This window comes from Haliaeetus leucocephalus, unplaced genomic scaffold (assembly GCF_000737465.1).
Source record: "Haliaeetus leucocephalus isolate CR32 unplaced genomic scaffold, Haliaeetus_leucocephalus-4.0 Scaffold0, whole genome shotgun sequence".
Lineage (NCBI taxonomy): Eukaryota > Metazoa > Chordata > Aves > Accipitriformes > Accipitridae > Haliaeetus > Haliaeetus leucocephalus.
In genome coordinates, this window is record NW_010972436.1 from 18,350,866 (window position 1) to 18,365,182 (window position 14,317).

Genomic DNA, 14,317 nt, shown 5'->3' on the forward strand with positions numbered 1-14,317 from the left:
GCGCTGACCTCGCTCTCCGGTCCCCGGTGTCGTTCTGCGGCGCGGAGGAGCGCTCACCGCCTCCCCCCCGCCCCGGGAGGAGCTTTACGTCAGTCCGGAGAGAAGCGAGGGCCCGGCAGCGTCAAAGAGGGCGGGAGGGAAGGGAACCGGAACGCTGCGCCACGCGTTGCGGGGGTTCGGTGGTGGTTTTGGATCCCTCGTGGGAAGGAGCATCGGGACGGAGTAAGGTTTTGGGGGATACAGCACAATAAACACCGTACGCGGGCCTCACGATGGAGATGTTTGGCACCTAGTTATATTGGTTTAACGCACTGGGAGTTGGTCTGGTGACATGCACACGCGAAAAAAAGAGAGCGCTGCTCCATCAGCTCTAGACAGCTATTCATCAGGTACTACTTAGCAAGAGGCTGTCAAAACTTACAGCTGAGGACTTTAAATCATCAGCGTTAATGACTGTAACATCCAATTTACAGAACTGATTCCAAGAGCCTAACAAAATATTGAAAACTTGGCAAATTATTCCAATAGACATTCAGGAAAGCCAAAAAATGTCTTGTGTGTATGCATTTTCCAGTCAACAAATAGTTTCTTCTATGCTGCTTAACGTGAGAAGATTGTTAATAGTGTTGATTAGAGAGTAATTAAAAAATATTTTGCCGATAGGCAGTACAATAATGGACCAAAAATAAAATCGCTCAAAGCATGTCTCGACTGCAAAATACAGAGCTCCCGACTCCCCTCTGACTCCATTCCTCAGTGAAATACTCATCTTCCGTAACAGAATCGTCTCTTCGACAAAACAGAGTGCCAAACAACCTCAGCCTTTAAAGAGTAAAGCCAGTTTTGAGACTCTTAAAAGTTAGAGTGTATTTGATGAAAAAGCCTATGTCGATACTAAAAACTCATACCTTCAAAGAACAAAATGGAGACAGACAATACATCAGACAAACACAAACACGAAGACAATTAGAAGCTGGAATAAGAGTGACCAAAGAGATTGCTCAAGGTCTATTCCATTCATAAAAAATAAACTCCCTGATAGTTTATAGGTCTCAGTGATAGAAGCCAAAATACCAGCTAACAGCTTTTACAGTATGCACCATCAGCCCAGATCAACATCACTTGGTCTCAGCATATATGTGGACAAACACTAATGTCAATCACATTCCTTCCTCTGAAAAAATGTCCTGGGACAAAGAAATTAATTAGCTCAAAAAAAACCAAAAAACAAAAAACAAAAAAAAAACCCAGCAAGCACCAATGAACACAAGAACTTCCAACTTCTACAAGTCATTCTAGAATAAGTGATAGAAGAATACAACAATGATGGTATGAAACAATTCTAGGATGCAGACCACAAAATTAAGCTTATTCTTCTATCAGAAGAAGATGGCTACTTATATGGGATGATTGTCATGCACCAAATAATTTATCAAGCTGAGGAGTCCAGGGCGGGAGCATTTAAAGAGGTTTTACTTTATATATAGGTTAGCCAACAGCTAGGGAAATAAGTAACTGGATACTGAAACTCAGTCGTAATGGAAACTACACATTTGAATTAACAAAAAATAGAAACATGAATAAATATTTGTGTTTTTTGTTTTGAGCTAGGATTAACAATCATATTTTATTCTGAAGAACAGGGGTGAAGTCTGTTTCTGAAACAGGCAAGTTCAAACATTCCAAAATCTTAAAAAAAAAAAAAAAAAAATAGCTTCCATGGGTAAAGTATTTCAAAGTTACTCCTGCAGTTTCCACGTGTCAAAGCTCTGATTAACAGAGAGGTAAGTCAACACCGTAACGTAGAGTCTCATGACTACCTTTGCTGATATTCAATAGTAGCCAGTATAATAGCGTAAAGCCTAAATTGGTAACTAAAAATGTTACGCCAAAACAACTGTTTTGACAGAACATGGTAATCAGTGCCCTTACTTTAATTTCTTATTTTATGTACAAGTTAGAAGCTTTAGCTTGAAGAATAAAAACTAATCCTGCCTTTTTTTTCCCACTGGTTCCAAACAAGTAACCTTTATTTCACACTGAGTATCATGACAAGTAGAGGTAATCTGCTTGATCAACTGCATTACAGCAATACCCCTAAACTACAAGCATAACCAATGCCGAAAACCACCTCATACCTTAAATTACCTTTAATTGTACGGAGTTTTGTCTAGACTTACCATATAAGCAATATCACACCAAGAGCCCTGGCTGCTGTTTTGGAAATTAAGTACTGCTGTGTTACATTTGAAGGAGAGTTAGGGGTTTCTCTGAAAATCAGTCTCATAAAACAGGGGAATGAGCTTAGTACCTCAAAAAGAGCACAGGAACAGTTTTGTTCAGATTAGCAACTGAATGCATTTGTACTTTTGGAACTTGTAAAAACCTGTGAAGGAACTGTCACTTACTCTGTGTGGCCCTGAAAGACATTCACAGAATGGATAGAAGGATCTCTGAAATCCCACAGACGGAAGGTTGTATCGCGTGATGATGTCACCACAAGACGTTGGGTGGGATGTGTACAACAATGTGTTAGCTCTTGGTCATGCCCTACAATCACAGATGAGAACATGTAAGGTAATGAAAATAAGACTTTTCATTTCCACATACACTTGGAATGAAATGCTGGTGATTTTTTCTTTTTTCCCCAAACAGAAGAGAACAGTAATAATCATTCTGAACTTTAATATTAGTTACAACTGCTGTAGAAGTTTGGAACTGTATTTAAAAGCAAAAACATCCCACTATTCATTTCACATTTGTTATTATTAAGTAGTGATAGGTTATTGCCACTTAATATGCCATGAACACAGCAAAAGCATTTTGCAAGAACTAAAATTCAGCTACATTCAGTTTAAAAGCAACTACTTTAATAGGTTATATCACAAGCTTAAAAGAACACAAATTCATGCTCAGAGGATTTACAAGGTTGGAATTTTAGAAATCATTACAACATTGAGCAGCAGCTTAAGTCTTGTACATGCTTGCATCATACTCCAGAGAAACAACTTTTCCCAGTGTTTCAGTATCTACAAATAATCCCACATAGAAAAAGAAACCACCAATTTACCTTTTTCTGAGTGAACAAATACCTGTAAGAGAATGGACAAGTTCAGAAGTCTCTACATCATACAGATTTGCTGTCCTATCCCACGACGCTGTCACAGCTTGCTTCCCCCCAACAAGCCAGTCAGCTGCTATGACCACTCCTTGATGGCTTTTCAGTGAAGTTAACGGGACTCTGACAGTGGGACAATCACTAGAACCATCTCCATCTCCATCAGGTTCATCTTTATCTGAGAACTCAACTTCATCTTCTCCAGACATTTGCTATAAAATACAAGAGAAAAAAGATTTAGACTAAAAGGGAAGGAACGCCTCCAAGTTACATTTCACAGTGTAAATGCCTTCCACTCCGCTTAATGTGAGTAACTTAATTCTGTAGCATCTAGCCTATTCAGGTACTCAGTATCAAAAATTTAATTGGAGGAATAATACCAGTGAATTAAATGCAGTTTTAATAACTACTTTATTTTAAAATCTCTTCCAAACTGTTCAGCTCTGTGCATCTGTCCCCTTTACTATCTGGTAAGTCTTTTTATATTCCCCTTACTGTATTACCCTCAAGTTTCCTTGCAGCACATGTATCAAGGGACCTTTCTTCCCCTTCAGTTTTTAAGGGTAGGAAGCATCTAATAGGACACTGACTATTTTAATCTCTGAGAAGACGATCATTTACAGCTGTATTTTTACCCATTGGAATCCAAATCATGACATCAATATTTGTCTGCTTGTCGATACACAGTCATCATGCAGTGCTGATGTAAACTGAATGCAAAATAAATTCTTTTGCTAACCATAAAGCATCAAGCTCTGAACCCTGTTTCACTTATGCAAGACAAATAGGCTTTTCCTTCATGATATCTGGATGGGAAAGAGATAACATTTGTACTGCTCTTTCAAAATGGAAATGCCAAATCAAATAAACTGAATCAAACATTTTCCATTCAGAAATCTATCTCATATTATACAGCCATCTCTTGCCCCAACTCAGCTTACTGAGAAGCTCATGCTATAAACTATGTTTGTCTTCACAATTTAGTATTGGTGCTTTTAAGTCAAATACAGCATTTGACAGTCTACAGTAAATACTGACTAAAGAAAAGCCTGGGGACAACAACAGCAGATAGTGTGATGAGTGCTGGCACAGGTCGATTAGAAATCAATAAAGATATAATTAAATAAGTGCCAAAAATACAAGTCTTCACCATCAGTTTTCAATTCATAGCAACTATAGCTAATACAGGTGCCTCAGTAAGTTAAGCTACAAAAATTTAACTGGTTTAAAAATAACTTCATTATTATTTATGATTTGAATTACTACACAAAAATTTTACTTGACAGTTCATTTACTTCCATGTTTATTACCTTGAACAAAAAGTCAATTAATGTAATTGCAGCTGTATATTCTATTCTGCACCATAGAGCTTTGAAAACATGAAGTGAGTCTTTTTTGAAAGAAAGGCTGAAATACATCTGTTAAACTAAAACCTTAAAATCCGACCTTTTGCAATCCTGAAATCATGTAATTTTTTAATTACGTATAAGTTTAACATTCAGTCTTATCGTAAAATCTGTATCTGATGAAATTGCTGTGCAATTAGTTTAGCTGCAGTAAGTTGATTGCTTACATTGCAGTCTGCAGTTGGCTGAGGTGTAGGCAACTGCACTATGTATCTCCAGATGTGAGCTGTCTGGTCTCCAGATGCTACACAGGGGGAAGAGAGGTAAAAGAGAGAGAGAGAGACTAAGTAAGAACACTTCCACAGACAATAAAAACAAGCTTTAACATTACATTTGGCAATACTGTCCGAGTTGCATCTTTTTCTAACAGATACCATTATGACTTTTTTGGTAAGCAAGTCTCAACATCAACAGTTACTATCCTGGCTTCAATACTGGTAAGAACATAATTCATTATGCAAAAATAGAAGTAGCTACCACATTAATCATTCCTACAGTGAAAACATCCACTTAAATACTATACATCAGAACACGAATATCACTGCTGTTCTAATATGTAACATCTGAAGAAGGCATTTTATATACATCAACAGGTGCCATCCTTCATTTGCTATTTCTGAAAATACTGGGGTGGTTCTTCATTCAGTGATTTCTCCCACTAAATGTTTTTAGCATGGTTTTAATGAGAAACCCAAAAGAACAAGTGCGAAGCTATTCTGCTTCTGCCTTAAGCAACTCAGCTTAACTAGCACCAGTTTACAGCTCAGCAGGTACCATCTGATTTTAGACTTCATTTGTTTTTGAAATAGACTTCTCCTTGTTATGGACAGAACAAACGTGCTCTAATACCTAGGGGTACAGTGCTGAGCGCTCTAGATTGAGAAGAAATACAGTTTGTTATGGGTATGCATAGCTCTGGCGAATACAATGTACATGAAAGCACTAGGAAAAGAATCTCATCTAATAGACCAAGTTAGAAGGCTAGAAGAAAGGTCAACCTTACATTATTTCTGGGGTCAGTATTCTGGATCAGGGAGGAAGTTTTTTTATTTTAATCAGTTCTAAGTCAATCAAGTGACACTGAAGAACAGGTCTGCAGAAAACTTTCAGTGAAAATACTTTGCACAACCACCTCTCAGAAAAATAACAGCAGAACAAAAATCTAGCTATGGGCAGCTTTTGTTTGGTTTGGGTTTTGTAAGTCAGTTTATATAGCAACATTGTTTATGGTACTGAAAGGATAGCTACAGTTAGCATATGAAAACAGAAAAATCCAAATAGCCAAACTTAAATCATTGTTAGCCTAGATAGAAGGCATTCTACTCTCCACCTTCCTTTAAAGTGGTCACTGTAGATGCAGAAAGAAGCAGTGTTTTAATTTTTAACCTCAGTAATAATTATCCTCGTTTTACAATGACTTGCCTAATAGCAGCAAATTGAATCCAGATCTCTTTAATTCCAAAGCTAGTGCCCTAATTGCTGGAGCATATGAACCATAGTATTAGCCACGTTAGACAGTTTTCAAACCTGAAGCTGCACTGATGGTATCCTTAGTCCTTTACACTAACAGTCATATTTTAGAGCTGTTTTTTCTGCACACTCAATATCACAATATTCTTTTCCTTTACTTCTGGAAATATCATGCATTTCAAAAGGCTTAAGAATGGAATAGAACAGAACAGAAGTAGGATAGGATAGGGGCAGGATAGGGACAGGATAGAATATTTCAGCTGGAAGGGACCAACAATGATCATCTAGTCCAACTGCCTGACCAATTCAGTGCTGACCAAAACTTAAAGCAGGTTATTAAGGGCACTGTCCAAATGCCTCAAACACTGACAGGGTTGGGGCATCAAGCACCTCTCCAAGAAGCCTGTTCCAGTGTTTGGCCACCCTCTCAGTAAAGAAATGCTTCCTAATGTCCAGTCCGAACCTCCCCTGGTACAGCTTTGAACCACTCGCACGTGTCCTATCACTGGATCCCAGGGAGAAGAGTTCAGCACCTCCCTCTCCGCTTCCCCTCCTTGAGAAACTGTAGAGCACAATGAGGTCACTCCTCAACCTCCTTTTCTCCAAACTAGACAAACCCAAATCCTTAGCTGCTCCTCATAGGACATTCCTTCCAGCCCTTTCACCAGCTTTGCTGCCCTCCTCTGAACGTTTTCAAGGACCTTCACATCCTTCTTAAATTGTGGGGCCAGAACTGCACACAGTACTTGAGGTGACACTGCACCGATGCTGAACACAGCCTGGTAATCGCCTCTTTGGACCGGCTGGTTATGCTGTGTTTGATGCACCCCAGGATGCAGTTTGCCCTCTTGGCTGCCAGGGCACGCTGCTGACTCATATTGAGCCTGCTGTCAAGCAGCACCCCCAGATCCCTTTCTGCAGTGCTGCTCTCCAGCCACTCCTCTCCCAACTTATACTTGTGCGTAGCATTACACCATCCTAGGTGCAGCGTCCAGCATTTGGACTTGTTAAATTTCATCCCATTAATCACTGCCCAATGCTCCAGTCTATCTAGATCCCTCTGCAAGGCATAGTGTCCCTCAAGAGCCAACAGCACTTCCCAGTTTGGTATCATCAGCAAACTTGCTAATGGCACATTGAACTCCTGCATCCAGATCACTGATCAATATATTGAACAGAACTGGCCCTAGAATTAAGCCCTGAGGAACCCGTTGGTGACTGGTTGCCAGCCAGATGTAGCCCCATGTACTACAACCCTTTGAGCTCTGCCCTTCAGCCAGTTCTTCGCCCAGTGCACCGTGAACCTGTTCATCCCACAGCTGGACAACTTGTCCAGAAGGATGCTGTGAGGGACAGTATCAAAAGCCTTACTAAAATCCAGAAAAACTACATCCACCCCCTTCCCTTCATCCACTTGGTGGTTGCCCTTATCATGGAAGGATATCAAATTAGTTAAACAGGACTTTCGCTTTGTGAGCCTATGTTGACTGTGCCTGATGATTACATTATTGTTTAAATGTCTTTCAGCAGTACCCAGTATAATGTTCTCCATAATTTTTTCCAGGAACTGAGGTTGGACTAACAGGTCTGTAGTTCCCTGGGTCTTCCTTCATGCCCTTCTTGTAAATTGGAATAACATTGGCTAGCTTCCAGTCAGCAGGGACCTCTCCAGACTCCCAAGATCTTTGAGGTGATTGAGACAGGTCCTACCATAACATTCACTAGCTCCTTCGGTACTCTGGGATGAATCCCACCTGGCCGCATGGACTTGTGAACATTCAGCTGATTTATGATTCTAAGTGTCTGTTTCAGAGCAGGTAAGCACAAATGACAATGATACGACAAACACAGATGGAAAGATCTAGCTCTGATTTGTTATGCCTTAAAATATAAAAATAATTCAATCAAGAAGGATACTGACAGAGGAGTAGGGAGAGTGGCTACAACCAAAAAGATGCTAGCAAATGACACTTATTTTTCCATCATGATTAACATACTCAGCATATGAAAAAAAATTTACATACCTGTAAGAGCCACTTGCTCAGTTGGATGAAACTTTATGGAATTTACTGTGTGAAACAAAGTAAAGTTTTAAGCTAGTATACTAAAAGAATCATTTCACAATGTTTTATCATTAAAAGCACAGAAAAATCAAGACGTCTTCAGTTTTAAGTAATTTTTTGTAGTATAGCAATCTCTCAGTGAGATAAAGCACAATGGTATTTTGAGTACATAAACCTACGTAGTATCAAGGAAAGCAGCTACAGTTGATTATACAACAATACCTATTTTCTAGCAAGTTATTTCCTGAATCTAGTACAAGTGTTCCATGTTACAGAGTATAAAAAAAAAAACATTCACCTACTCATGTGTAAGATGACAGGAGATAATGTTCTGGACTTCCATAAAGAGAATTTAAGTATTCATAACTATTTCTAACATAATGAAAACTTACTATATATGATGATCAGCTTTCTGATTATTACTTAAGATTGCAAGAACAAATGCATAAAAACCTAATGCAAATAATACAAATCAGATTTCAGTCCTGCAACCGTATGTAATCAAAACATAATTGTTTTAAAATGGTCCTGCGATAATCCTATCAGCCTACAAAGCTCTTCATTTTTTATTTCAGTGCATAAGATTCAATTACTTTTCATTACTAAGCACTTTCATCGGCAAAATCCATAAGCTTCTCTTCAACAGTTCTTCAAGAAATCATTTCCATCCATAATACAAGTAAAATAGATGCTTATGTTGTCAGGAGAGTGTGGTGTAACGAGTCTTAAAAAATACTCCTTAAATTGTTCACACTGAACTATCTCAATGGTGCACCAACTGCTGGCACCCAACAACTTTGCTTCATTTCAAATCAACTGTCAAACGTAAACAAGTGAAGAAAAGTTTTACTAAATGAAAAACACATGATTTTTAATATAATTTATATAAATTTCTATAACTTTTATAAATTATAGTGTCTATAATTTTTTTTTTACTTAGTTTACACACAACTGTTTAAATACGGGTTAGAGCTTTTATTATTTTCATGGTTATCCAAATAAATAGCAATTTAAAAAAAAAAAACCCAAACTATTGGCATGAAAATGCAAGTGATTGGAGTTTTTAAATATGACTTTATGGAGGCTAACGGTACCCTATCCACACAGCAAGCAACCTGAGATATCCGAACAAATTAAACTGTTACCTGTTGTTTCTATGCATCTATCTATTACTATCTTTGTGCTGTAGGAGAAAGAAGTCATATAGCAGGAAAAAAAAGTAGAACTCATGGTGGAAGCAGCTGACCACTCTCTGAAGAACTTAATTCTATTTGTTTCTTTGCCACAAAGTTCCTGTGATGTGCTAGCTTAGTTACTTAACCAAACATACCAGGTCAGTAACCGTGTTCCTCATTTTCTGGGTGCATGACTCTACACTCCCAGGTATGATCACTCAAATTGCTCAACACTCAAAACCAAGTTAAAGCTATGGAAAACCTCTCCACCTTTGGTCTATAAAGCGCTGTATCGTAAGCCATTATAAGATAAAATGGGGCTAGTCATGTGCTTGTCAAAGTGGACACCAAAACTTAAGATTAACATCAAAAACACTCACTGCACTGCACCTCTCTACCCAAGAAGGGGTTTAAAAACACTGTTTCTGAAATATTCATACTGGTATAGAGGAAGACAAATGCCTGTATTGAACTAACTGTCTTCAAAACAAGATTTTAATACTATATATATATATAACAAATTATATATGGGATCATGTATTAAACAAAGAAGTGCAAATAGATGTTCACCCAGCACCTGTATTTTGTATACCAAATATAACACAAATCTTGCAAAACAGTTAATTTCCAATTATATAAGCTTCTCTTGCTCTGCATATGCATGAGACCTCAATGAGTTCTGACATTTAACTTCTGAGTGTCATAACTGTGCCTGTAAATTTCTTTACATGGACTTGTTAATTCATTGGCATTTACAGAACTGTCTTAATACGCCTCCCCAAGAAAGAATCATATTACAAAACATTCTATGTATGAAGATTAGTGGAACTTCACAATTGACTTGTTAATGGTGTTGGCAAACCTGCAAGTGAAACCACAATAAATTTTTTTGTAGTTGTCCAAAACACATTTGCCCCTCCCACAGTTTCCAGTTTTCACTACATGCCTTTATCTTACCTGATCCAACATGCCCTACATACTTGACGAGGCACTTCCCTGTTTCTATGCTCCACAGCAAAGCAGTGTGATCTACAAAGATTAAAAAGTAGCTGTAAATATTGTTACAAATGTATGGTTTTCACTTTTAACTGATTCAACAAACAAGTTATCTTCGAATGTAAATCATACCATACAAAATAGATTTCAAATGTAGAACAGACCAAATCCTCTTGACTACCCCCTTACATATAAAACATGAAAGCTTCCTATCATTGTAACTTAATACACATCTCCCCAAAAAAGTAAAGGTGCTGTCCCAATCAGATTAATTTGCAGTAAGTATTGGAAAGGCAAATTCTACTTTTGATATTTTTTCTAACTTGGTTATATACTTATGTATAATGCTCCAACTGTGTATCATGAGATTCAGAAAGAACACAGAAAGCATTCAGTGGTGAAAAAGTCAGGCAGTCGCTACAAACGAGTTCTATGCACAGACTATTTACTTCCTGCATAGAAGTCCCAAATGCATATAGGTCACTGCAGAGCACTACGAAAACTTATTTAAAAATGAAATCACTCCAAATGCCACTCCTTTATCCTGCCACACTCCCCAAAATAAATAAAAGTATTTGTTAAGTGGGGAGAACCTTAATGCTGAATTGGAGAATAGCTGTTTCCAAGTTAAATCAGGACAAAGACGAGATGTTCCACACGAAGACAAAATGTGTCCCTCAGTGGGCACGCAAAAATGATAACAGTTCAGTTCATGAAGCAGAGGTTTCTAGTCCATTACATTTATGTCCAGTGTCTTCGGATTCTGTTCCAGCTTCAAAAGACTGTCACTTCAAACTGACCAATTCTAACTGGTTATGGTTTATTTCCCTAATAATTTTCCAAAACCACACAAGCCTCTAGATTGATTTTTGGATCATAATAGATTTAGTGACTTATTTATTAGTAGCTGTTCCCTCTCAAGTGGGAAGGAAGGAATCTAGTAATAAGAACTGAAAATTAAGATTTTTAGCTGTCCCTACATCCTTAGGCAAAAGCCAGATCACTGTAAGTATACAAGAATATGCAAACTATGACCAAGTCTACAGCTTCTATAAAACAAAGGCTAAACAATACTATGATAGAAAGTCTGTGGGGATCTCTGTATACAGCCATATAACATTCTGTGCGAGAGACCTCTCCAAGCAACCAGCTCCCCAACCCACCCATTTACGCCATCCAACAGACTAGAGCTGACTCTAAGGAGAGCATGACCTGCACGAAAGTTAACTGGCACATACTTTAGAAGGATCAACAAGGATGCCTGAACCTTCTAAAGGTTAAATGCATGTCAAGAAAACTCCAATTTAAGAATTTTTCAGCTGCTGAACTTCTTTAAATCAGCTCTTTCACTGTGGAGCTAAGTATTCAAGTATGGTTTTGATCTACCTTTGCTATACCTTAGGGACGAAACCAGAATTTTCTAAAGATTCAAGCAACACAAAACTTTACCAGCAGATGCAGTTCCCAACACCACTGGTTGAGTTTTCGCGACACTGACATCCCAAATACCATCCCTGTGGCCAACATATTCCTTTACCAGTTGACAGATTGCCCTTGATGTTGTAGTTTTAAAACTGGATACAATCTGAAATAGCAGAGAGACCAACATATTTTTTTCCACATTGACTCAAGATTTAAGTAATTACCTTCACAGATACAAATAGATACTAACTTTTTTCATAATGATTCTTCAGTGTTCTGACAGTTCACTATTGTCAAATATTTGACATTTGATGGTAGGAAAGTGAGTTTGGATGCAAACATACCTCTTAATTTTTTTTTTTTTTCTTTTTTTAAAAACAGCCCCTTTTTTACAGAACGCGAGATAAACCATTCTGTACTACAATAACACAACCTCATTGGAGTAATGAGTAATGCAGCGTGCACTTCCCATTCAATTTGGGTAAAGGATTATACTTAAAAACAAAAAAAAACCCAACAAACAAACAAACAAACAAACAACCCATTAAAAAAAACCAAAACCCCTCAAAACTTTCCTTGCCTAATTCCAAATAAGTGCATCCAATAATTTAAAGACAGTCCATGCTATCCAGTGTAATGTCTTTGAAAAAATGTACTTACTATGTAATTCTAGTAAAATCCAGAAACATTCCCATTTAAAACACTCACTGCTGTTTTTCTTCAAAACTGCACAAAGCTAATCAAATCAAACATTAACCTGAGAGCATATGCCAGTTTATTTGTGTAATAAAGCTTTTTTTTTTTCCCCAAAGTATATCAAACTCATCTAAACATTTGATAAGCACATTCCCTCAAAGTCAGTACTACTAGGGGAAAACAGAGAAGACTCATTAAATCCAAATTAGTATGTGCATAAGTAATACCAAATGAAAGGAAGAAAAAGTCTTGCAAAAATGGTAAAACAAAGCACTATAGTACAGTAAGGCTGAAAATACTCAGTATCTACAGAAAGGAACCGAATTGCAGAAATTCTACATTTTCAGATAAAGGGGAGTGCAATATTTTAAAAAAAAAATAAAATAAATTTGTCTTGCTGGAACACTTCCAGAGACAACAGAAATCAAGAATGGACAAAGATGACTTCAAAAAGCAAAACCACTATTAAAAATACCCTATATTTACCCCACCCTCCAAGTCCTGAAGCTTATAACTGTTCTTTGAAAAAGACTATCTGAAAACCCTTGTTAAAACTGAAACAAAAAGACGACTTCCATTTATCAGTATTTTTCTCTGCATGCAATTATGAGCAGGTATCTGACTGGTTAAGTCAAAACCTTTAAATGCTTCAACACAAATCACACTAAGATTTATCTACAGCTTAGTAAAAGTTAGAAAATTAATTAAGTCTACATTTCAGATGCAATAAACTAAAGTTAAAATCCCATTAGTTTTTGGTATCAAAAAAGAAGGTTTTAAGTATGTCATTAAAGCAAATTACTTTTAAAAAGGTTTTTTAAAGTTACAGAATATCTGCAAGAGCATTCCAAATCCTGAGCATGTCAGCTTTCCAATGATTAAATGATAATGCCCTATTTGAATTCCAAATTAACAGCTAATACGCATTTCGGTTTCGCAGCAGAAGGAGGAACAATCATTAAGGATGCACTGAAAAGAAAATGGGTTAATGGTAATCTTTAGTTCAACCATACTGCAGAGTTTCATAGGCTTTGAATACAATCCTACAGATGCAACTTTCACACTGAATGTAATCCTTAAACTAAATGGAGTCATGTATGAGAAGTGGAACAGCAGAATTAAGTAAACAGTTAAGGACTAATATAGCGCTCAGCTCAAATTCCAGACTTGAAGTTTTTCAACTCTCAACCCCACACTCGAGCTATGCTTCCATTCTGTCTTTCTAATGCTGAGTCAAATCCTCATGCAGAAGTTTTCTAGGAGAAACTATCTCCTACTCATCCAAAAGCACAGATTTTCCAAAACTGCTGGACAGTGGTTTCATTGATCTTTTAATGTCAAGACTGTAGAACTTCTTTTGGAGTATTACCGGTCTTGAACAGACACACAGAAGATGAGAGTTCAAGAACACTATCTAACACTAAATATCCAGATATAGACATTTTTTTAAAACACACTTTTTCTACACTTTTTTTTTTTCTTCTTTCTTTCTTTTTTGCTGTCCTCACTTCACATACCAGTAACTGGATAAACTATATAGCGTCTGGATTACTTCCTGGTTCCTTAATCATATATAAACAATTTTCCAAAAAAGGAAAGGAAATACTTAAATAACATGCAACTTTGCAACACAAGTAAGTGGGCAATCATATCTTGAGCGTGTTTCACCTTTGTCTGTCCTCTTTCTTAAATCCACATAGTTTCATGTACTTCTTTCTATACAGAGATTTGTTAATAAGGAAACAATTGTTTGCCATGTAAACAATCAAAAATCACAAATTGAAACACCATGAAAACAATTGTTTACCATGTAAACAATTGAAAACAGAATATAAGTTGAAACAATAGTATGGCAAACAAATTGAAACACCCTGTAAAAATGTCCCTTCAGTAGACAGGGCACATTAAAAATAAGAATGAAAACTAGGTCAACTCAGGACCAGGCCAGCAGTATTACACTGTGAGTGACAA

At 37.2% G+C, this 14,317-nt stretch overlaps 1 protein-coding gene across 1 annotated transcript in view; it reads right to left on the reverse strand.

Annotated features, from left to right (window-relative positions):
- The window catches only part of WDR37 (WD repeat domain 37), a 39,070-nt gene that overhangs the window by 14,956 nt on the left and 9,797 nt on the right, over nt 1-14,317 (reverse strand). The window contains exons 5-10 of the mRNA XM_010585532.1: nt 11,678-11,813; nt 10,190-10,261; nt 8,019-8,063; nt 4,692-4,768; nt 3,093-3,330; nt 2,409-2,550 (exon numbers count right to left, since the gene is read on the reverse strand). Coding sequence (XP_010583834.1) covers nt 2,409-2,550; nt 3,093-3,330; nt 4,692-4,768; nt 8,019-8,063; nt 10,190-10,261; nt 11,678-11,813 — 710 coding nt within the window. The remainder of the gene's footprint in view (nt 1-2,408; nt 2,551-3,092; nt 3,331-4,691; nt 4,769-8,018; nt 8,064-10,189; nt 10,262-11,677; nt 11,814-14,317) is intronic.